The sequence below is a fragment of the Genypterus blacodes genome, unplaced genomic scaffold (genome assembly GCF_046128005.1).
Source record: "Genypterus blacodes isolate CSIRO-AG114 ecotype Tasmania unplaced genomic scaffold, CSIRO-AGI_Gbla_v1 ptg000062l_1, whole genome shotgun sequence".
In the NCBI taxonomy this organism is placed as follows: domain Eukaryota; kingdom Metazoa; phylum Chordata; class Actinopteri; order Ophidiiformes; family Ophidiidae; genus Genypterus; species Genypterus blacodes.
This window is the reverse complement of record NW_027466874.1, coordinates 2,414,527-2,440,000: the sequence shown is the minus strand read 5'-3', so window position 1 is coordinate 2,440,000 and position 25,474 is coordinate 2,414,527. Positions and strand designations below refer to the sequence as shown.

The 25,474-nt window shown below is 43.9% G+C and overlaps 1 protein-coding gene across 1 annotated transcript in view; it reads right to left on the bottom strand.

Annotated features, from left to right (window-relative positions):
- Positions 1-10,677: 10,677 nt before the first annotated feature.
- The window catches only part of atp11b (ATPase phospholipid transporting 11B), a 37,675-nt gene continuing 22,878 nt past the window's right edge, over positions 10,678-25,474 (bottom strand). Inside the window, exons 26-30 of the mRNA XM_076154416.1 lie at positions 23,586-23,651; positions 22,885-22,988; positions 22,439-22,604; positions 15,653-15,816; positions 10,678-10,802 (exon numbers count right to left, since the gene is read on the bottom strand). Coding sequence (XP_076010531.1) covers positions 10,721-10,802; positions 15,653-15,816; positions 22,439-22,604; positions 22,885-22,988; positions 23,586-23,651 — 582 coding nt within the window. The 3' untranslated portion in view covers positions 10,678-10,720. The remainder of the gene's footprint in view (positions 10,803-15,652; positions 15,817-22,438; positions 22,605-22,884; positions 22,989-23,585; positions 23,652-25,474) is intronic.

The window sequence follows — 25,474 nt, the reverse complement described above, 5'->3', positions numbered from 1 at the left end:
AGGGTTCAAAACATTGCTAATGGCCTGCTGAAGTGCAGGTCTGAGCTCGGTCACACACACGCGAGTCAGATCACGGCTGTGCATCAAACGCACCACAACCTTTTTATAGTCGACATTTTGACAAACGTCTCGTCCATTTAGGAGAGTCAGCAGCACAGACAATACAAGCAAGGCTCCGTCTCTGGGAAGACATGTGGACGGCCAACACAACCGCCACTACACCTGAATGAAGACATTTAACTTATACACGCATGTTTAGGTCAAATCAGTTGTCTTATGAACATGATAACAAATGCAGGAGGGTCTTTCTTCAAAATGATAGATTCAAATGTGACATTAAAGAGGGAAATCCTCCTACAGCATGAATCTCTGTCCTCTGATTTGAGCTCTAGGACATAAATCAGATCATTTGTCCAACAAGGTGAAGCGTCCGTGAGACTCTCAGGAGCTCGAACGCTGACAGAATAACAGGAGAAAACTGCAAAACAGATCGTGATTTTTGTTCTCAAATCAAATCTACGTACTGACACGATGTGCTCAGCTCTTTCGCACACACACACACACACACCCACCCACAGACACACACACAGTGGCAGTAGTGAGGGTGGTATCAGGCATTACTTCAGTCAGCACAGATAAGAGAAGTTGTGAAACGAACTGTGCAAATCTTTCCACTTCAGTTCAAACTCAGTCTCATATCAAAGCTGTGGGCCGATAACGTCTCTCTCCGTCTCTCAAACACACACACACACACACACACACACACACACACACACACACACACACACACACACACACACACACACACACACACACACACACACACACACACACACACACACACACACACACACACACACACACACACACACACACACACACACACACCGTTTCAGGTAGATTGGTGGCTATGTTGGTGGTCTGCCCCCCTCTTGTCTGCCTCTCTGTTAGATTAGTCCACTGACTGACTGGTATGTACGTCTCAATTCCTAGACGTGAGTCACTTTAGCAAACCTCCGTGGATGCAGGTTCCACCTCCAACACGCAGAGAGCAAAGCACCATGTCAACGTCTGCAGCCATTCTGATGTTACAGTTGATTCTGGTTCCATCAGAGTTCCCAAAACCCCAAATCTGAACCCAGCTGCTCTTAGGGGAAAGGAGGAAAAGGTTTCAGCGATTCATTCTAACTGAAGTTTCATACGTTGAAACACAAATGTTTTAATATAACGACATTATTTACAAGTATGAAGTATTTACTATGTATATGTATGTTGTCTGTGTGTGGCTGAGTAGTGATCAAGGAGAATGAAGTGTTTTTGATGGGTTATTTTCTGAAATATGCCCTCATAGTTCGCAAAATGCTGAGATCTCCCAGAGATTTAAATGATATGATAAACTTCAATGAGGATTCATCCTTTTTTATGAATTCAAATCGCTCTTTACAAATATCTTAGTAAGTAGATGAAATAACTATAATCCTTTTGAATGCGCTCTACTTGAAATATTTCTGTAAACAGTTACAAAAGAACATAAGAGTACATAACAGCTAAACGTACTTTAGGAGGGGGGGGGGCAGTGGCTCAGTGGGTAGTGCTTCCGCTTGGGAACCGGAGGGTTGCCGGAGGGTTGCCGGTTCGAGGCCCTGCCGAGGTGCCCCTGAGCAAGGCACCGTACGCTCAATTGCTCCCCCCTCTGCGAAGGGTGGTAATGTAATGTAAGTCGCTTTGGATAAAAGCGTCTGCCAAATGATCGTAATGTAATGTACTTAAACTAGAAATACAAACTGCATATCATATCTGAAGTTAATCGAAATCAAAATACACAAAAAGCAGTTATTCAATATTTCATTAAATTATTCTTACCTTTATTTTATGCTTGAGTAGTTGAAGTATAACTAAATCACTAAATTATAAATAAAAATAAATAGTAAATATAAAAAGCAGCTTTAACAGTAAAAACAGTGACTTAACTCTAAAACATCTGATGATAAAAATAACACACACAGATGTATTAAGTACTTTCTGCTTTTACATGTGCAATGAATGCAGAAGAACAACCTTTTCCAGTGTGTGTGTGTGTGTGTGTGTGTGTGTGTGTGTGTGTGTGTGTGTGTGTGTGTGTGTGTGTGTGCGTGTGAGGCTGCAGGTGTGCAGTGTGTGCAGTGTGTGTGGGACATTCTCCCCTGGTGCTGGAGCAGAACAAACATGGATTAGAGCCACACCACCATGCAGGTACCGACAACTCCCTGTACATCCACACACACTCACACACACACAAACACACACACACTCACACACACCAGCTGCTGGGGCTTACATGATGTCAGGGCCATTAAAGTCATGTAGCAGGAGAGGGCAGACAGACAGATGAAAGGCCTGTCACTTAAACAGAGTGAACTATTAGACGGCTTACAGTCGCTGATGGACAGACAGGTTTGGCGCCTCTGGCAGAGCGGCTGCGAGGTACCAGATCGTTGACCATATAAGGCAGAGCCAATGGAAGGGAGCAGCAGGATCGGCCACATGGTCGTACACGCTCTTATTTACATATAAAAATAACATTTGTAATTCCTTAATGTGTAAAAAACACGTTGATCCACTTCGCCATTTCGCAAACATCACTGTGTGCAATGAGTGAAAACGGCTCTTGGTTTAAGGCCACACACCTGATACTGTGATGTGGAAGTAAAGACTTGCATAAAGCCGCTGTGTTCCTGTAAATGGACTTTCACTGCTGCTTCCTCCTGATGTGTCATCGTGTGTTTTCTGGACTCTCCTCTGCTCGCTGTGACCGCTTAGACTCTTAAAGGTCACAGCGGTCACAGCGAGGACGGACGGGGGGCACGAGGGGTGGACGACATGCAGCCAGGCTCCCTCAATACATGTCAACTGTGGAAGTTAAGGTTCCACTACAGCTCATCCAACATATACTCCCACCCATCTACTCTGAGTCTGACACTGGTGAGAGTCACTAACTTATGACATTATGTAGCATGATTCTCACATAAACACATATAGGGATGAAAAGAGGGAGGGGGCATGCAGACTATCAACAGGAGTGATTGATGACTCTGATGTTGGCGGAGTCACTTTACACACAAGCACGCACGCACACACACACACACACTTCATCTGCACAATCCGTTGAGTTCACTCAGAGGTTTTCCTGATAACATTCGCACTAATGACCTGCCCACTGCATCTCTCTCTCTCTCTACATGTAATGTAATGTAATGTAATGTAATGTAATGTCTACACACTCACACACACTGTGAAGTCAGAGTGAGTGATACATTTTATTAATCATTCAAATTCTTTCAGTAGAAAGCGTCCACATAGTTGAGCCACATTATTGCTAAGCTAAGTGTCTGCTAAAGCAAAGCAGACGGCGCTCAGCGTGTCTGAACTCAAACGAGTCTGAAGCCCGCAGAGAGGATGAGGGCCTGACAGGCCGAGGTCAGCGGGGCCAACGTCACCGTGGCAACCTCACACACACGGACATGCATGCAGACACATGTCGGCAGCTAGATTTACAATAACTCCTTGCAAAACACACACCGCACTCATCAGGGGGGCGACTTTACATTTGGTTATCTTAGAACACACACTCATGCTTCACACACGTTTACGGGCCACTGCAGGTTTGACACAAAACTAATTTGTAAGTTTTAAGGGAGATTTGATTTTGAGATTCGTGAGTCTGAAAGCTTCACATGTCTGGAGGTTGTTCTTCTTTAGATGACCTTTGACCTCTGCTCAGTTTATTATTACAGCACAGCAACAGAAATATTCCTCCTCTTCCTTATTTTCATTGTCCAATAAAGAACAAATCATCAAGAACCATCATAGTATATACAGATGTACAGTATGTACACACTGGAAACAATCCTGACACAATAACTACTGTGGGCTGAGTCCAGACGCTGGTGTTGCTGCCCTCTGCTGGACTCTTAGGGAAGTGCGGCTGGATTGCGTGAACAAAAAGCTCTCCTCAAATGATTCAAATCTATAGAAGTTATTCCATGCTGAAAATATCTTAGTGAGGGAAGATTCAGATTGTGTGCAAATTCAATCTGAACAAAGGACATTAAACATCTGTAATATGTTGTACGTATGTTTGAGATCAGGGCGCAAGTTAGAGCTTTACCCTCCTTAACCAAACATCTCAGAAAAAAGTAAGTGTGTGTGTGTGTGTGTGTGTGTGTGTGTGTGTGTGTGTGTGTGTGTGTGTGTGTGTGTGTGTGTGTGTGTGTGTGTATGTATGTGTGTGTGTGTGTGTGTCAGGATGATGGAGGGGCATTTTCAAGCAGCTGCTTGTCCTAGTAGGAATGAAGCAGATCGGAGAGCAGAACCACCTACAAGGAACATTCAGCAATATGAAGTAAACCCCCCCCCCCCACACACACACACACACACACACAGGTGTAATATTTGTTTTCTCTTTATCTGTCTGTATTAATTCAGGTACCTGAGCATTCTGAGTGAAAGAAAAATCTTCTGCCTGTATATATGGATTATTCATAAAAACTCAGGTTCATGCAGCGGTGATCCATCTGGCTCTCTCTCACAAGCACTCGCGCACACACACACAATTTGTCAGCCGTGAACAGGTCAGTGAAGTGGATGAAGAGCTTCCCTCTGCCTCTCCCGGTCACAGACTAAGGAGGTCAGAGTGTTACGGGAAGAATTAGTAGCTCCTTAGGAAACCCAATACCACCCACACACACATACACACAAAGACACACACAGACAGATGAGCTGCAGTGATTCACCGGATTTTGCCCACCTGCCTTCTCAACAATCTGAAGTAGTTTATTAGAATCCAGTCTCTCTCTCTCTCTCTCTCTAGCAACACTTCAATTTGTCCTCAAGATGGAGACTAACACCACATATCAGGTCTCCTGCATGACTGACAAGTCTGCAACAAAAGCACTGAGACAATCAGAATGTTGGAATAATCCAATCAGAATGTCTTGACTGCACTTATACCTGTTATTGATTTTTTTGGGGGGGTTTATGTTTCATCCCCCACAGGCCTCCATCCATCCACCCATTACTCAGCATCTGCACTCCACACTGAGCAGCTTCCTCTTAGAGGCTTCTGAAGCTTCCCCTGAATGTAAACGCAGCGTCTCTGGAGTCTAATGGTCAGCTGACATTGATTCAGCCCTCCTGTTTAAAAGCCAATCCATTTATTTTCTATTTGTGTGAGGGGTTCCGACCGCTTACGCTTCACTTCTGCTCCCCAGAGCCTCGTGCTCACGCAGAGAGACACACATTCATGTTAATGTAACAAGACACATGAGTACACATAGCCATTACACAAAGAGGAGAGAGGGAACTTGTTCTAAGCCTATTAGTACTATTAGGGATACTTGGCGGTAATGATTGAAAGCCACTTAGTGCTGCTGTATTTACCAAGAGGATCAGCCACGGCATGGTTAAACACGCCTGATGGATTAACTCCAATACTGAGACCTACACACTGACCACAGAGGAGAGGAGAGGAGAGGAGAGGAGAGGAGACATGTAAGATGTGTGTGAAGTGAGAGAAGAAGAGGAAAAATAAGTGGTGGATGAAAAACAAGTAGAAATGAAAGTTAAACACACCCATGGTTACAGCGCAGCCTCTCTCTGCCTTTAATTAGCCAACATGTCATCATCTCCATATGAACCATTTGAGTGTCTCAACATGTGCCGCTGGCCTTATCTCAGCCTGAGCCTTTTATTATTATGAGAGCAGCTATAATGGATTAACACTGACGGCTCATATTTCAACACCACAGAGGAACAGCCAGGGCCTCTGCTTCCTCCACATCTGTGCTACACACACACACACAACTCACTGACCTACATTCAATAAACCCTTCAAACTCATATCTCGTCAGTCATCATTCACTGCTCCTGGTTAACAGCACTTAACTCCATGTGTGCTGGTTTATAAATTGTGATTATAAATCTTATTGGCTGCTGGACTTTTGGTGTAGTTTAAGGGTCGTGTAAGTTGATTTTAAGAAGAGCAGGTCCAAAGCAGTAATGGGTGACATAACCCGATAGATTCTTCTTATTGTCTAGGGCTGTTTGTTATTGTATGAACTAAATTGTCCAAAGTTTTTCCGGAGTTTGAGTGTGAATTACATTTTAATGAGGCACATTTCTCGGCTTCTTTGACTGATCAAGAGGAATAAAATAAAGCATATTTACTTCAGTGATTTTGGGGCAATATTAACAGAGCTGCAGGGAGAGACGCTGTAAACAGAGGCGGAGACTCAGGATGACTTCAAACAAACACATTTCATAAACAGTGCTAAGCAAGATGGATTTTTGTAGCTCCATCTCAGCTCACACGTTCATCCAACAAGGCGAACAAGTTAATGCATAAGCCATGTTACTCCTAATGATCATAAACTGCAAAAAACTATGAAAAACTACAATGAACAGGACAAGAGTGCTTATTATACTGATACATTTCCCCACGTAACTGCAACACAAACAGAATAACAAGGGTTGTTTTTTTCAATAATATCTACCCCATAATAACTCCATGTTCTGAATAATCATAACCATGTACCAATTAAAATGTGTATTACCTGTAGCTGCATTTTGACAGGCGGCCGAACGATCTGCTGAGGTTCATCAAGTCCCAAAAATGTCTGAAAAATAGCTCAAATAAATACGTACGCAGGAAAGTAAAAGTACTCTTAAAGTATATCCAAAGAGTCCTGCTGTTGTTTTTGTGCTGTTATCACGCATGCGCAAACGAGCGACAAGCAAACTACGGACCGTGATAGTTGATTATCAAAACAAAACAAACAAAATGATTGATAGTTTTTTAGCTTGACCTGTCCCCTGTCCCGCGCTTTCTGTTTCTTCACCTGGGATTGGCGCCGCCATTTTCAATTCGCATTGCATTGTGGGATATTAAAAACCTCATTTAGCGTTTCAATAAGAATCAAAACATAGAATTATTGTTTGTTTACGTATGTCATCAATTTTTTTTTTAAATCTTCAAAATCTCTGTCTTTATTACTCTGTACTGCTGCTTCAACTTCCAATATTTGTTGGGTGGGTCATTTCTTTAAATACATAAATAATAACTACAAATTCTGTAAATGTAAGAGCATGTGATCGTCATGTGTTACTTTTGACATTTTACGGACCAAATAGAACTCAAAAATAACAAATAGGTTCTATAATAATGAAACATGTGACCTGTGTGTCTACTGTCTACTCTAAACCAAACAGTGTTGTGAGGAATTTCAACCCTTTGAGCACAAGACTGGATAAAACATCATCATTCAAGGATACACTACAAATGAAGTTAAATATGCTGCTGTATCCAGGCATAATGTGGCACCCTGCTTTCCATTTTCAGGCATTGTGGCTCATTATGGATAATCTTCATGGATTACTGGTCATTCAAACTGCCGCATTTAACATTTCAAATGGCAAAATGGCAGCAAGTGTTTGTGACCTACTGTGCAAGATATGACTTCAGCTCATTGTGTCTGTGCTGCATGAATGTGATCCATAACTCCTGGGGGAAGGCTCTATAGGGTGGAAATGAAGAGACACATCAGATGGGAGGATTGTGAATAAACAAACAGAGGACTGAGGGTTTCTTTGACATTAAAGAGGTTGGAGGTGAATGTAAAGGCCTGAGTTTACTTTAACCTTTTGAACGTAAGAATCCTATCTGGGTGTCAATCAACCAGGAAGGTCGGAGGTCAGATCTGACAGAACAGGCAACGGGTGTGTCAGTAAATACTTTGCCCCTTCAAATAAATTTGGGGAAACTTCCTCCACGAATCAAATGTTGAAGAAGTGATGAAGAGGAGAGGGGTTTGTTCTCGAATTGCGTTAACTGTAGAAGCCTGAGCAATGATGATGATGATGACAAAGATGTAAAACTGCTTCACACTTTCGGAGGTAAATTTTCCTTTTTAAATGGTAAATTGTAAATAAATTCAAACACCACAGTAATTTTCTGAAAAATGTATTTATTCCGTAAATAGAACTGCATTTTCATAAACATCAGCTATAAGACAGATTTACAGAGAGGAAGGAGGACAGACGGCAACATTTCAGTCAACAGAGGACTTAACGATGGAGTCTACTGCAGCTTTATTGATGATGATGGTGAAGAGGAGGAAATAAAAGTGATTTCAACACTGAGATGATGAAGGAGCGATGCTGAGTCACTGCATCTCCTCTGCAGCTTCAGACGAGCCGACGTCTCACTTGCAGATTGTAACATTAATCTGGTCGACGCTGCGCTGATATTTCAACCGTGACACGTGACGTCCTGAAGCATCTCAGAATGGCGACAACACAGCGGGAAAAAGTAAAAAGGCAGACACGGAAAAATGTAGCTCAGTAATAAATACACACTTTTATCATCAGTTACACACCTGTGACAAAACAGAATGGACGCGTCAGGCCCAGATATGCATTAAACACAACTTTGTACCATACAGAAAAGAATTCAAACATTCACCTAATGCATGGACACACACACACACACACATTACAGCCCGCTTCAAAACAGAATAATGATGATCGCTGTGTGTGTTGAGGCTCGGCGAAGTTGTGTGGTTATCAAGTTTAAAACGGTTGTCTTACAGATTTCCAGTTATAGATCATTAACCGATAATCCTTCCATTTGTTCACCGCTTCACTTACAGAGAGAGAGAGACATTTGACCTTTAACCCTTCAGCTTTGGGAAGCACGAGGAGCAACCAGCATGGTCGCCTTACAGTACCAAAACTCTCCCACACACACAAACACACACACACACACGCTTCAAGAACAGGTGCGCAACACAACAGTGATAACATGACTCGGATGATTTGAGGAACAAAAAATTAAAAACAAAATCAAAGCAAACTGATGGTGATGGTTGTGATATGTGTGTGTGTTCGTGTGTGTGTGTGTGTGTGAGTTGTGCAAATGTCTGATTCATAAATATTCTGTTAACCTTCTGCCTCTTGTTTGGTTGAAGCAAAGACATTCTCCCCGGCTGGATAACAACAACGACTCGTTTCGTAAAAGCATCTCACCATGAAAACCGCTTTCCTGAGCCGGTTGGATAGACAGGGAATATTTTTGGGAGCTGACTGGAGTTTGTACCGTATGTAGGCCTCATATATATTTAAGAGCTACTCCTGCCATTTTGCTAAATTAAACTATTTTGAGGTGGTTTACATCTAAACTGGGTCACTGGCGTCTTCGTTTTGTAAGTTGCAGCATTCAGGAGATATTTGGAGTTTGTATGTCCTTATGGATCCCTGCTGCTGGCTCATCTACAGTGCAAAGACACACACTTATGCACAACACAATACAAGCGTACATGCGTTATGCTACAACGGCTTGTAAAATCTATTCTCTTCTTCTGTGCGTCCTGCATGTATATCTTTGTAAAATCCCCTCTGTGCCGCTCTTTGATTGATTGTTTTTCGGCAGGACAAAGGATCAACATTAACTTCAACGGGAAAACCAGACTGGGCCTCTTCGGTGCAAGTGCTCTGGGCAGCCACTAGGTGTCGCTTGTGCATCGTTGTGGCCGGAAAAACACAAGACTCTTTAGGTGCATATTGTTAAATAAAATACACTGAGCTGTAACGGTGATTAACAAACTCCATTCTGCCCTGTTCTCATTCTGTCCTGTGCTAAAGTGACCCTGTTACCTCAACACTTCCTGAGATTCACGATGGTTCATGCCGAGATGCTTTTGCGTGGCGGCCTGAATGTGGGGAAAAAAAAGGCATTTAAGGGGAACAAGTTTCTACAAACAAAATGACAACAGGTTCAAAGAACTTCTACATATGGAGTACCTTCAATAATATAACCTCTTCAAAACGTATGGCTTTACAAACAGAACCCCGCCCCCCCTCCTTTACCCGGGAGGCGCAGGGGCAGACGGATCCGTACAGTCGAAAGAAAAGGAGGAAGCAGCACAAACAAGTCAGAGTTAATAGAAAAACTATATATAAGCTACTGTACAACCAGGCACAAAAATAAACACTCTGGTTTGAACTCCAGTCTGAATCCTCTGGTCTTTGGTACACCCGAAGCACAAACCTCCACATCCAGGGTCGAGAAGAGGAGACGAGCAGCACCTCTGGATGCTAGTCTCCGTCTGAATGAGGAACGATGAGGCTCGTCGTTCACGGGAGCGGAGCAGATTGCAATTAATGAAGCTGTGGTCCTCTGAGACGGGACCTCTGACCTCTCCAGTGCTACATGGGTCTCCTCAGGCCTCACAGGTTTATGTCCAAACACAGCCAGGAGAGACGACGGGACCGCGTTGGTGTTCGATGAGCCGAACTTCTCAAACTCACTGATGCTTAATGTCTCCAGATAAATGAATGGTGGACACTGGCAAGACACATTCATGTCCACAGAAGTCTTCCTTAGGTTGTGTTAACTTGTTTGATTTCATTCCCTTCGTGTCTCATGCTGATCCCTCTTGACCTTTTAACCCAAAATGGAGCTTTCTTCAAACTGTGATGCAAACCAGCGGTGAACGATTCAGCCTGCAGCACGTCGAGTCCTTTGGTTTCAAGTAACAACTCCCTCTTTCCATAAAAGAAAGCCTCAAATTTGAACTGAAATGAGTTGCTGAAATGGTGGCGTGGGGTATTTGTTTATGACTCATAGCTGAGCAGCCCCCCTGCCCTCCCCCACCCCCCCTCCTCCCGGCCCTGCGGCCCTGAGGAGTCAGCAGTGGGTGACCTCGATGGGCGACAGCGTCAGGATGCTGCGATCGTTGGAGTAGAAGTTGTCTGTGTCGCTCCAAGACCTGAAAACAGGCAGCAGTGATTGGGGGTTAGAGAGTGAGTGAGAGTGTGTGTGCGCGTGTGTGTGTGCTTGTGTGTGTGGACTGTCACTAGCTAATATGCTGCTGTCAAAGAGTTTAATGATTTATCTCAGCGCTTTCTCCAAATGATGTACAGAGCGGCGAGGAGTGAAGGATGAGAGATGAGTGTTTATAATGGATGTGATGACGGCTGAGTAGCAAAGTCTCTCCTCATTAACTCAAACTCGTTCTGCTCCCAAAGACCTTAGTCAATCCATCGGAAGAATAATTAGGAGCTTTCAATGAGAGCAGAAACACAAATCAGAGCAAAAAAAATCATCAATTCTGTCCAATCGATGAAGTTTCAGCTTCTGCAAATGGACATTATAAACAAATGAAACATTGCTGCAAACTCACCTGCTAATTTTTTTTCAGGCATAATTGAATGTTCATTTACCTACAGTTGAGAGTCTCTGCCAGCGAGCTCGACTCCAGAAAATCAGTAGTTGCATAAGAACACTGAGTGGAAAGATATCTCAGTGTTTCAGTTTCCTCACATGAATCAAGAGAGAATCAAAAATAATCATTTTCACTTCTGCAGTTTAACTTCATATTCTGATCAATGTTCATCATTTCAGATTTGGCAGATATTTCAACATTTCCCAAAACACTCCCACTACACTGTAGATCTCTGAACACGAGGCTGTAAATTGAGCCAATAGAAGGCCAGGACATGCTATCTAATCTCTTACTTCCCTAGTTACATTTAAGAAAACACCTTCACTTCCTTCTTTCAATCAACTAAAATATCTGATTAGCTGACTGATCAATAGCTGATGAGATACTTCAAACTATGCACTCTGCTCAGGTTTCTCTGCTGCGTACGTGGAGGCAGAAGAAGTGGAGGAGAGACCGGAGTTACTCAACTCGTGGATAAAAAGAAAAATCAAATGGAAAATCAATGGAATAATCAAAGAAGTCGTTGTGTTCTTCAAATCAAACAACATTCTCACATCCTCTCTCAGCATCACCAGGACCAGAATCGACCGGCATCATTTCCATCCTACAGGTCTGTTCATGCTTATCTAAATATCTCCTTTACTACTACAAAAATAGATATAATATTCACCTACTTTAAATATAGTTGTATATGATATAAAATCTACGATATTCCAATGCAGAGGCATGACGCACACAGCGGCCCTGCTCTGCTATTAGCACACAAACCCCGACAGATCTCACGCCACGTTTCACTCGCTCATAGACAAACCAAACACTTCTGCTGCTGCCCCCTGCTGGCGGAAAAGGTGCACAGGCAATAATAATAATAATAATAACAAACAAAGTGACAGAAACACTTTGCCCCCTGCTGACTGGATAACAACAATGAATGAAGACAACCGTTTTAACACCTGCTAAACTGTTTGAACACTGAGGTGAGCGAGACGAGTGCGGCTCAACCTGAACATCTGACCGCTGAAGCCGTCCTCCATCTGCGCTCCGGGGAGGATTTGATGAGAACGAATCGGAACGAGCAGATCGGAGTTGAGACGAAGCGAAGGGGTGGGGGAGGGGGTGGAGGGGACAGGACCTCAACCACACATGAATAATACAACGAGGTCAAACGACTTTACACACACACACAGAGGGACGAGGACGCAGAGTGAGAGGACGGAGGAGGACAAGTTTGGAGAGAGAGATGGGGAGGGAGAGGACGGTGCACATACAGGATACATACAAACATACATACAGACAGGGTTACATTGTATACAAAATACCAAAGGCAACAGCAGCCCCCATGCAACAAGACAGAGAGTCTGGGCGTGCTCCTTTTGTCACCTGCCGTGGAACAAGAGGGGCGGAGTCACAGAACGAGCACGCCCTCAAATTTGGCCTCTTCTCAGAAGCTTCTATAAGGCTTCAGGATCGAGTAGAAAATACGACTAAGAGATACAGGAAGTCGCTAAAAACCAACAAAGAAAAAAAAGACTCAAGAGACTACACTTCCCAGCAGCCTCTCTGGTTTAGGGCGCGGTCAGTCCCCTTCATGTAGGAGGAGCAAGGGACATCAGAGGAGCTGGGGACGGCGCTTCCGCCTGTGTAAATACGGTGCGTCGAGGCGGTAAACAGGAACAAAACTTTTTAAATAATGCAGTTACATATCGGCTGTTGGATTAAATAAGAATACAATTAGTTTGTAACTCCTAATCATTTCTCAAGTATGCTTTGCATTAAATATATGTTCCGACTGAGATGCGATAACGACGCGCGTGTAACTCCTGACATTCCTGCGCTGTCGCCCCTACAGGCGAGATTGAGCGGTGGCCAGCATTCAACACTGCGGCAGCCGGGCGAGACAAGCAGCCAGCTACAGGTGGGCTTCCAATATAGAACAGTGATACACGTTACTTAGGATATAAGTCGTAAATACGCTTGCTATATTCCTGTCCAGTCATCGAGCATGTCATATAGTACCGAGTGGATATATTCCCCTCCCCCCTGTGGCAGTATCCTAGCATTAAGGCCAAAAGTGGGCGGAGTCTCACCAGCGCTTCATTTGCTCTCTCGCTCTCTCTCATCTCCTCTGCGGAACGTGCAGAGGTGGAAGAGGAGAGGACAGATGAAGGTGTGAGAGGGGAGGAAGGGAGCGGTGACACTAACAGAAGGATAAACACTGATAGCCCTGAATGTGCGAGTTCACTCTCTCCTCTGTTGTCTCTTTGTGGCTCAAAACCTGGTGGTGTTGTGCTTCACCATAACAAACTGGCTGCTGTTCTGACTGTTTGGAAGGATTCGGTTGTTCGCTTCACGCTGACGCTGGAATACAACTTGATCATTACCACTCATTTAAACTGAATGGTGCTTACAGAGGGATTTGACCCTTGAACCCTGTGGGGAGTTTCCTTTCTTTTGAACTGAAATGACCCTAACACCAGGGGAAAATCGATCGGGCGTATCACACTCATCAATATCTGAGGAATAATGAAGTATGTAAAGCTACACATCAGAAAACAAACGCTTCCGATGCCACCCGACGCTGGGAGTGTGAAGACGAGTCGATGCGTCGTGATTGTTGAGGTGGTGACTCAACTGAAACGTTAACATCCACAATAAACCAATTTCTTATTTTGGGAACAATCAAAGAAATAAAAATCTTCCTTCTCCACTAGTTGTGTGTAATTAAGTTTCCATAGCTCTATCATTTCAATTAAGCCGCATTACCTGCTGATGCATCAAATCTTTCCTTAAATAATCGAATCAAATTGCAGATTTGATTAAAGACGACTGTGCGGGCCTAACTGCTAACTGTTGGAGATGTTTTTTGCTCCCCACAGGCTAAATCAAAGATCCACACGAACCCCAAACTGTTTGTCTGATCACAGAATATAAACTCAGCCAGGCCTGACGGAGCTGCAGGTGGCAGCCCAGACGGAGGAGGTGGGGGTGGGGGTGTAACAGTGCATCCCCTAATTTGACCTGCATGCTGTCATTCCCCACACAGACACACACACACACAAACGCAGAATCAACAAACATGCACGCACACCGAGTCTGCGGACACATACAAAAAAACAAGAATGCTACATCTTCATTAGCAATCTAATCGATAGAGTGTTCCAAAGCAAGGCGTCCGAAACATCAATTGGTCAGCAGGAAAGGCTGATCGGGTCAATTTATCAATAAGCCTACTGAGACAGTGGGATTCAGGTAAGAGAGGGAGAAGAAAAAAAGGACACAATGACACTGAAACTGCAGATTGGGCAGGATAACAAAGTGTCAACTCAGCTTTCTCGTCTTCAAAGCTGCACTGGACAAAGACGTTTTATAAATAAACTCCTGCCTGATTCACCAGAGGGGCAAAAAGGGTTCAACCCCCGAGGATTGAGGAGCCACAATCGACACGGTCAGAGAAATTAAAAGAAACCAACATCCAAACTGTGTCCTCGGCGGCAGTGAGTGAACACTTTGTCCTTTGGCGACCCTTTGGTTTGGGCGTCACAGGCGGCCGGGCGGGTGAACACGAGCTCGCTGTGCGCAGATAACTGACATCATTTTACAGCGTTTCTGTTAGTCCTCCCTGCCATTTAGGGGCCGCCACCGATATGCAAAATTGCAGGGTGCAGCTTCAAATCGAATGTCCAGGACCCTTCGACTCGGACGTACGCGACAGTATTTGGTTTTCAGACCAGATTTCGTGGGCGATTTAACCACAAAACAGCTATTCGCCCGCATTTGTATTCCAAAAGGGCTTCCAGTAAACGGAGGAACTGCAGGACGAAACAAGATCCACAACTCAGACAAATATTTCACGTACAGACACTCGAGTCATCTGTTAAAGTGCATTAAACTCCATTATAGGCATACAATGCACTATACATGATAAATAGCTCATTAAGCGCTAATGCTAACTTTCACTGAACATAAATAGAGGGGAGAAGACAGGGCAGACAGACAGGAGGACAGAGCACAGCACAGGTTGGTAACACGCAGACACATGGAGACAAGAGACAGACCCAACATATGGGCTCCACAGACAGGAGAGGTTACAGTGGGGCCATCAGTGTCATGTGGCACAGCAGGTCTTGGTAAGAGTACCATATTCTGATCAATCCCAAAAGCTGTAGCTGTCTGTGTTCATTAAACCCTGACTCCTCCTTCAAAGCTCCACCCACAAACAGATTCAGAAACCTCTGCATTATGAGTTGGAAAAGTCGGGCCGCAGCTTGAGCCTCCGTTGCTCCGATTATCCCGAAACACAGAGGCGTAGAGAGAGAGAAAGAGAGACAGAGGAAGCAGGGTGGATTTGCAATCACATGGCCTCTGTGCCCATCGCTCGTCCTTTTCCTCCCCACCTGTTGCTGCGGCCGCCGGCGTGGCAATGGTTGGTGCTGGCCTGGCACTGTCCGGTCATTTGCTCCAGGAAGTGGGCCAGGCGGGAACAGCCGCTCTGCCCATGTTGGTAGCAGCACAGGGACTCCACACAGCTGAGGGCCTGCGTCTGGGGGGCTGGTAGAGACTGATGGACGGAGAGAGAGAGGAGAGAAAAAGGAGAGGAGGCGGTGAAGGAGAAGATCATTCACATCGGAACAATATAGGTTCAGAGTTGCAATCTGGCAGGATATTGGTGAGGAGGATGACATACATGCTGCCACTTAAACACTGATTTATGTTCAACACATGCTGCAGGGGGGGTAGAAATGTTGCAAATAAACACACAAAATCCTTAAACCTGGAAAAAGAAATAAAACGGTGGAGATAAATAAAGGAAAGCTGAAAATGTTGAGGGCTACAAACTCGAGGTAAACGAATAACTGATGTTTGGTAGAACATTTCCTAGGATCTTACGTTTAAAAGGTCAGGATGGGGCTAATTCCATTCTGAAATGCCAAGCTTTAACCAAATCTAATTTCTTGGACAGATTTCATTCCCTGCCCAGTGGGTGAGGAAACGACTAAGAACCACATGTAGGAGATACTGGAACCTACTGACAGTATGTGGACACAAACCATCATACAAAGAAATATGCTGCTGTGTGAATAACAAGAGGTGAAGTTCAATGAAGTCGCTGCCTATAAAGCTGACAGATCGGGTGGCTCTGTTGTTCTGAGTCAGCACCAGAGGGAGGGAGGGAGGGGAAGAGAGAGAGAGAGAGAGAGAGAGAGAGATGTGATGGAGAGGAAGGAAAGAGGAAAAAGAGCAGGAACAGGGTGTGGGGTTTCACAGCTCTAGCTTATATCCTGTGTGTCAAAATAATAAAATAAGCACACCTAAAGTGGGTTTATGGGATTTTTGGCCTTCATCTGCGGTGGTGCCCAGTATTGTATGTATAAGTGTAATGTTTGCATGTTTGATTACACTTGGGGTTCTTTGGGATATTGGATGTATATTTGAAAAACAAACTGAATTCCCAATATCTATTTATAGATGTTTCACCTACACTGTCTCTACCAAGCAGTAAACTTGTATCTCACGCAAAACTTTACGCTTGTGTTCCTTTTCAGTCTTACATTGACACAGAACTCACATTTCCCTCTTTAGAAGTTCCACAAATTTGCAGGCACAGGGTTAATCAATCAAGCCGCTGTGTTAACTTCAACATTTGTCTCTGGTGGTGATTGAGGCATGACTGAGTGTCAGCTGGCATCATTTCTGTGCGGGGCGCTGTAAAAGGTGCCGTCTGCGACACGATGCTCCCAGCACAACCCGACATAACCTTATGATTAACACCTCTGTTGTAAAATGAGGTCTTGTGAGAAATGGATGCTTGGATTAATGACACTGTTGTAAAGAGGGCAAGGCCGCGATGACACGGTGACATCATCGGCCCTCCGATTTATCACATCAGCTAGAGATTAAGATGTTTGTTTACACAACCAAGAGGTACAAATAAAACAAATGTACCTATCTGTGTCACTAACTCCTTACATACTGAAGTCAACAAAAAAATAAAATAATTGATAAATAATAAATAATCAAAATGAAAGTGAACATTTTCTATAACTAACAAAAAAAATTATATTATAAAAAGCAAACATGATCATATGAGATATTAAATCGCAAACAAACTGTTCTGAAAGGCTCAAAGGGATCAACATCACCGAGCGTAAACATGAAGGGAGAGGACAGCTGAGTGAAACAGGCAAATATGAACGAGTCTGCATGCCAACAGCATTCTCTCTCTCTCTAAACACTGAACCCACATCTGATCCATAACACGGGGGGGTGAACAAGAGACCAAGACAGGGAGAGATGGGAGTCAAACAGGATTGGCTGAGGGATGGTCCGGGTCGTCATGGTTGGGGAGCAGCGTATGGGGTCAATCATTCATAAAGTGAGACCAGCAGACGGAACAAACGGGAAGTAAAGCACCATAAATTCTCACATAGTGTCTTTGTCTACCTCAAATAAAGAGATTACAGCGTTCCAGTAGTTTATTGTGAAACACCTGCAGGGAGTTCTTAGTATCATCAAATTAGGTGAATTGTTTTAATTATTAGCATTCAAAAGTCTAAACTAAGTTGGTGAAAATGTAAATAGCTTTAATATTCATATAGCTTTGATTTGAGAATTTATGGTGTATGTATATGTACGTGTATATACATATACAGTATACTGAATATACACACACACACACATATGAAATAAAAGGTGAGGGCCCAGGCATCTCATCCATGGCTGAGGAGGTTTACCGCTCAAGACAGGCAGAGGGGGACAGCTGGGGTAAAATGGTGATGCTACCTAAAAACAGCAAGTTGGCGTAATCGGATATGACGACAGCTGCGGGCGACTGCGACAGTTAGGGGATGGTAAGGCTGCCCGGTCCTCAGGCGAAGCCATAACGCTGCGGCAGTGACAGTGATGAGGGGCGGATGGGAGTGGAGGATGGAGGCTACCTAGGGGAGTGGGGGTCTGGGCCGGGGGCAGCAGGGGGGAGGATAAGCAACTAGCAGGCGCCAATTGTCCTCCCCTGGGCTCCGCTGGGCTTTAACAGGGTCATATTCTGGGCCGACTGAACCCTCACCCTCTTCCATCTGAAGGACACAAGACGCTAAAAGTCAGCCCCTCAAACAGCTCATCGACCGGGCAGGTAGTCGGCTCGCCGGTCAGACATCTACAAACAATAGCAGCTGATTGTAACCAGCCTGATGACTGACCAACTGATTAACACCACTGTGTCCACTTCAGATACAGCGATCAACTCCAAATAGCCTGAAATTTACTCTAAACACTTTGTGGAGACACTTTTAGTGTTTGTTATTGTAAATGCTGAGACATCTTTTGCACAAGATGTATGTTAGCAAGGTGTAACAGGAAAGATCAGGAAGTCTTAAACCTGTTTAGGAACAGAGTGGTGGACTCCAATGTGTTGGACAGGAAGAATTTGGGACTTCATAACAAAATGATCAGAATTAATCCTGTCTATCTGTATGTATTGGTTATAGACATTGGAGAGATGTTTTCATTTAGAACTGAGATTATCTCATACCAACACAAAATGATTGGACCTCAGGTAGAGGTAGGTTTTCCAGCACTGCTCTATCTATCAGTTAGTTAATTAGTCTGCTCATAAACAAGCCAAGTAACCAGTCAGTCAGCTAGACAGTCCAGGCTGCACAGTGCCATTTTTTAAAGCTCTTTACAAGTGACCTCACCAACAACACAGAAATGCTCAGAGCAAATGTTTGGATTTGCAGACACAGGACTGGGTTTGTTCTGTTCATCCCTACTCACTGGCTGCAGAACATTTTACTCCACTTGTGTCTCGAAGAGAACCCCTTGTGATTGATGGTTTGAAGAGGTCTGTCTGAAAGCCTGGTTTGGGTAATGAGGTCACTGGAGGAGGACTTTAATCGCTCGCAAAAGCAAAGACAATTGAAAACCTAATCGGAGCTGAAGGTAAAACTCTGAGCAGGCGGACGTTTGTCTTGTGGGTACAAATGTCCTTCAAACAACGATAAGAGCAAATCTGTTTGTACCCAAACCAATTAACCTGCTTCTGAATCTATCAGACCTACTAAGTAGGCAAACAGAAAACCTAATAGAGTCATTTGTGCTCTTTGGTGATGACCGTCTTCATCTAATTAGAATAAAGGTGCAGGATGATAGATGAACTGAACAAATTAAATTCCATTCCACAGTAAAAACATGAAAACCACTTTGAGTTTGAAGGCAGAAAGATAATGTTATTCAGTTCAAGAGATTCTACAAACTACTGAGAAAAGGGGATCGCTTTGGCTCTTTAAACATGACCCACAGGAGACTGAAAGTCCAGCTGACAGACTCTTCTGCTCTCTACTTTCAATATCACATAAACAAATCTATACACGCATTACTTTTCTTTTTAAACATATGGGATAGAATTTCCCAACAAGTCATCAGCAGTAGCATGCTATAGAATCGTAAAGATACAAATGAGCATGCAGCAAACATCCATGTAATGTTAACCCTCTCTTCACAGGCTTGTATGGTTGAATAGAAACGGAACAAAAACATTTAAACTTGTTCGTGTTCACTATCCAGGAGTCAACAACCTCAGACGTACATGCAGTTCTGGATATTAATTGCAATGCCGCAAAAACCTGGAGCCACGAGTCTGAAAGAGCTGTCATGACTCAGCCGCTTGTCAAGCTGGAAGGCGCCATGCCGCTGTGACCGGCCTGACCGGCGCCTCTGTCTTGATCTGCAAGTCTGCTAAACAACCATGCATGTGGGGCAAACTGAAGGGGAGGAGAAGGGACCAGTTTGGGGACCATGCTGATGATACAGGACCAGTTTGATGGGCTGCGCCATGCGGCCGTGTGCCTGTATGAGCAGACCACTCAGCTCCTCTGAGTCGGACCCCATGCAGATGGTAGATTCATTCACAACAATCCTGCTCTGTGACCCGGGTTCCCTTACAAACACCAATGATGGGTCCTTGCATGACAACGGTGCCAGTGCAACATCACGAGTGCCAGGAGAAAGATTAAGATTAAGCAGTGTTTCTGGGTGATTTAACATTCATCTACTCGTTCATTCGTTCAGCCATTTGTTAATGATGTATGGTGGTGGTATGACTGCACTATGCTGGAGGTCTCAGAACACATTCTATACGTCACATTCTCCACGAAAACGTCAGACATGCAGCGACTACGATGCTCCATGTCTCATTCTTTCTTCTGGATCATGTCCCACCCCACAACATCTACAAAAGCCTCTAAATATTACCCACAATCCCTGAGCATGGAGAATGCTGATTGGCTTGTCCAAGCATGCAGTCACAGACGAGACACAAAGGCCCTGCTCCAACACTGACTGCACACATGCTTCCAGTGTTAGAGTGAGACCTTACCTGAGACACACAACATTTCAATATGGTTCAATTACTCAAAAAACAGAAGCGCTGTTTCGAAAAGCAAAGTTTACCCAAGTAATCCACACACGCTTGAGATCACCCAACATTTGAATATACCTACTAGAGAGCTCTGACTCAGGGCTGTATGATCTGTTAACCTCTTAAGATGAGCTGTAAATGAGTGTTCCTCAACAATGCAGCATTTCAATCTTTGCATCAGACTATGAAATGTCAATGTGACAATTGGAAGAACATGTTCAGACTTTATAGTTGCTCTGAATGTTCCTTGATAGTGAACTCTTCAAAGAGGTAGGTGTCAAATAAGAACTCCCATCTCTGCTTGTAGCCAATGTATCAGTATATTACCTTTAAGACTTACTTTAAAACTTTCAGATTTCTTGCAGAATTCCAGAAATCAAACAGAAACTGAAGCCTAGGCTCTGCTGTTTGTATCTACAATGCTACAATATTATAAACAGACATTCTCAAACGAAGAGAAGTGAAATTGGATTTGGAGCGAGCAGCATCAATGCAGGCAGCCAGTAGATCGCTGACTGGTCACAAAACCACACAGATGCACGCAACGAGTTCACTAATAGAGGAATATTGCTTTTCAATGAAGCGCTCCTGGGACTGGGTGATGTTTGTGACGTTCAGGTGCGTTTTGGGGCTGAATTCGGTCTCAGCTCTTCTACCTAATTTTGCCCAGTTGGCTCTTGGCTCTGGACAGAGGCTGCAGAGCGATGAAGTCATCACCTATCGCCACGCGGTTGGAATACATCTACACCAAGACAGAGAGTATACACACCCACACACAGAGCAAGAGAGAGTACAGGAAGGAAGAAAGCACAGTGGATAGTGGAAAGAACACACACACATGCACTCAGGTTAGAGATCACACTACAGCCTTCAGAAATGCACAAATCTTTACATCCATGTGCGACCTGAGAGCCATCTCAGAAACACACACATACACACACACACACACACACACACACACACACAAAACAACAAAGGACAGTTAGTATTTTTTCAGAAACAGGAAGTTCTAAAGGGAGAAAAATATACAGGCTGAACTGTGAACCATCTCACAGTTACACTGTTGGAGTGCTGTGTAGGAGGAGAGGGTGTGGTCATGCTATGCTGTGTGTGTGTGTGTGTGTGTGTGTGTGTGTGTGTGTGTGTGTGTGTGTGTGTGTGTGTGTGTGTGTGTGTGTGTGTGTGTGTGTGTGTGTGTGTGTGTGTGTGTGTGTGTGTGTGTGTGTGTGCGCGCGCGTGCAACTGATTAGCACGCTGCTCCTGTGCAGATGTGTTACTCGTGACCACAGTAGCTGAACACCAGACGAACAATCTAAAACACACTTTTCCCTCTCCTTCTCTCTCAGTTACCTTGACATTTACTTTGATTGAACATTTCCCCCTCTGGGCTCGTGTCACATTACAGAAATCATTTCCACATTTCTATGAAACAGGCAGGAGAGTAAGTAGGAAGTATCACATCTATCACAGTAACATGCTGGGTTTCAACATGCCAATAAATGATATCTGAAATGTTTCCCTTTTGAGACTGAGACTGTTTATCCTCATCTGTATTTGTGTAATAGAGAAACTCGCAAAGACATTGTTCATTTTCTCACTATTAGCAAGAGAATGTTTTCAAGGTAAATTTAATTCAAAGGTCATTCTTGTATGTAGGATTATATAATCTGGCAGACTCCAGTTTTGTTCGGCTCTACTTGGTTCAGTTCCAGCCTTTTCTCCAAGCTTTAAACTCTTCACCCCATCTCTCCCCCCCGCCTCCTACCTGACTCTTCTGGGTACTGGTGGGCTGCAGATGTCTGTAAAAGACTTTCTTCACCACATCAGGACAGAGGCAAGTGATGACGATGATGATGATGGCGAACCACGCCGAGCCACTGGACAGCAACTGGACGAAGACGAAGTACATGTCCTGGGTGTGGAGGAATGGCCTGGGATAGGGGGGGACAATTGTTATAACAGCAGAAAGGGGAAGAGAGAAGGAAACAAATGTCAGCTTGTCCAACTGAACTGAATGGAACACTTGATAGTGGCAGTAATGAAATTTAGCTCTCTGCCACACATGGAGCTCACTGAATGACAAACAGGATGCTTTCAAATTGCTGTTTCGGAGACAAACAAAGGCTTTATTGTATTTGCAGTCCCTCTGCAAGATGTTTGGCTTTAAAAGTAGCATTTGGTGAAAGTGTGAGGTTGTAAAAAGCTCCTCACCAGATGATGCCTCCATAGAAGAGAGAGAAGATGAAGTAGAAGGCAATGGAGCCCCACGTCACAAAATGGTTCATCCACGTCCAGAAATGAGTCTCTAAAGCAAGCTGTCGTCGGACACACACACACACACACACACACACACACACACACACACACACACACACACACACACACACACACACACACACACACACACACACACACACACACACACACACACACACACACACACACACACACAGGAAGAGGAGAAATAGAAAGCTAATTGTAAAACACTGCTACAGGGACAGGGAGGACATCAATAAGCATCAGGAATCTGCCTCTGTGCTAGAAAAAAGAGACCCTGACTCCCGACCTGTGACAAATAAATCATGCTCTCCAATTATTGCTCACTGGCACCATAACACACTACATATTTTACACCAAGACTGCAGTGTTACATCAATTGATCTCCCAATGGACCAGGAGCTGATCAATTTCTCAAGCTTGAGCCTCTTCATCCACCTGCTGTCCAGTGCTTCCTCACAGTCAGAATACACAGAAGGTATACAGATACCTATAAATATTTGATATAGCTGAATCAAAGCAAATGTTGATCTTTTAGGGGTCAGAGGGGGATTGTGACTTACAAAAAGACTACTCGCTGTGCATAGTGATCACACACACACATTTATTATAGGTTTGAAAAGGGTGAACTATACCTTTAATGTGACTGTGATGACCATGACAGTAAAGACCAGGGTTCCGAACGTCCAGTTGCCAAACATCTACAAAGAGAAATATAACATTGAGTTAGTGAAATATTCAACTGTGAATAATCCTTATATACATTCAGAATTATAATATACAGATCAGAAGTTACGAGTTAAGACAATATTAACTGTAAAGTTACAATCGAGGGTTTTGGCCTACTTTTGTAACTTTGACACCTAAAATGAATTTTTACTCGGCATGTTGCAGAAATATGACAAACCAATTATATTTGATTTCAGTCACGTCATGAATATAGAGTAAAATCTTGGCTAGCAGCAGGGGGAGCGGAAAGATCTGTGTGTGTTTGGGATGTGAACGGGAGAGAAATCCTACAAAGCACCGGCTCATTACAGCTCCAACAATGAGGCCTCGCCACCCAACTGTGTGTCAACTGGCGATAGCAATGCAGCTCACAACCACAAGTGCTCCTCTTATAGGCTAGGGAGCGATTAGAGGGGGAGGGGGACGGATTGTTTTGTTGCCAGCCAATTCAAGACCCCGCAGGAGTCTGAGCACTGACAAACGAAAAGTAAGAGTCACACACAGCAACACTACAGCACATAAATGGGAATCCGAGGCCACATTGCTGTGAGTGTGGCCTTTGTTAATAACGTGTTGTGTTTCATAGGTTCAAGGTCATGTTCAGCTGTGTGTACCTTTCGCTCCACTAATGACAGTGACATTTCATGAAACATCTTATACAATGTTTTCTACATATACATATGCTTTTGCATCTTACTTTTGCTGTTCATACGGGACAGGCATGTATCAAAAACACGTTTTAGGTATTAACAGGTAATCTAAGTGTGACTTAACTGTGTGCATGCCTGTGTGTCAGAAACTTTACTAAAATTAAAAAGGAGGCTTTTGGCTGAGGAATATCAATATTGTACCACCCAGTTACCGCCACAGAAAATTCAGATATCCACACAGATTATGACCAGAATCAACAGAGATCAAAGAGCTACTGAATGATCGATTACTGCCAACACACTGCACTCATTTCAATGATTAAATGAACAAGAAGAAATTTGTGATTTGAGATTTGTGACTCAGGTTAGTACAGCACAACAAAGGTTGAATAAGATGAACTACGACAGAGCAGAGATCTGAAATTCTGCTTTTATCAATGTCATCACTATGAGAAACGTTAGGGAATCCCACTGTAAGACCCACTGTCCAAACCCCAAGGAGACGTGCATTAAACTGTAGAGCAGACTCTTACCAGCTGCCTGTTAGCTCGCAAGATCTGAAGACATGCACAGCGTGAAGACAGGAAGAAGGACAAAGAAAGAGAAATCAACAAAAGATTGGAAAAAGATAAGCAAAAGAGAGCAACGGGGTGAGTGCTGTGTCAAATACCAAACTGCAGAGGAAGAGAGAGACGCCACAGGGGAGGGGCAGAGGGGGAGGGGACAGATTGGGTGAAGAACCAGAAACACTGAGCATTAGACAAAGTAAAAAATCACAACAACTCATTCCTGGATGAACACAGTGACATGCTGGAACAGTAATATAGATAATCTGATCGTAAGTGAGGCCGTCAAATAAGAAAACCCAGGCTGAGGGAGAGATGGATAAACAGAGACAGAGATGAGAGAGATCTACAGGCAGCAAACCCCATCAATACCCCATCATAAATCTGTGCTATGCATTCATAGCAAGACCCAGAAACACACACACACACACACATACACACAAACACACGCACACATTTCATGCACACGCGCACATGTTGTTGTTGACCTGTCATTATTGCTTAAATATGATTTATGGAGCTGGTGAATCACTTTCCTAATTAGTTTGATCCCCTAGACAGAGCGGCTTTGTCCAGGTT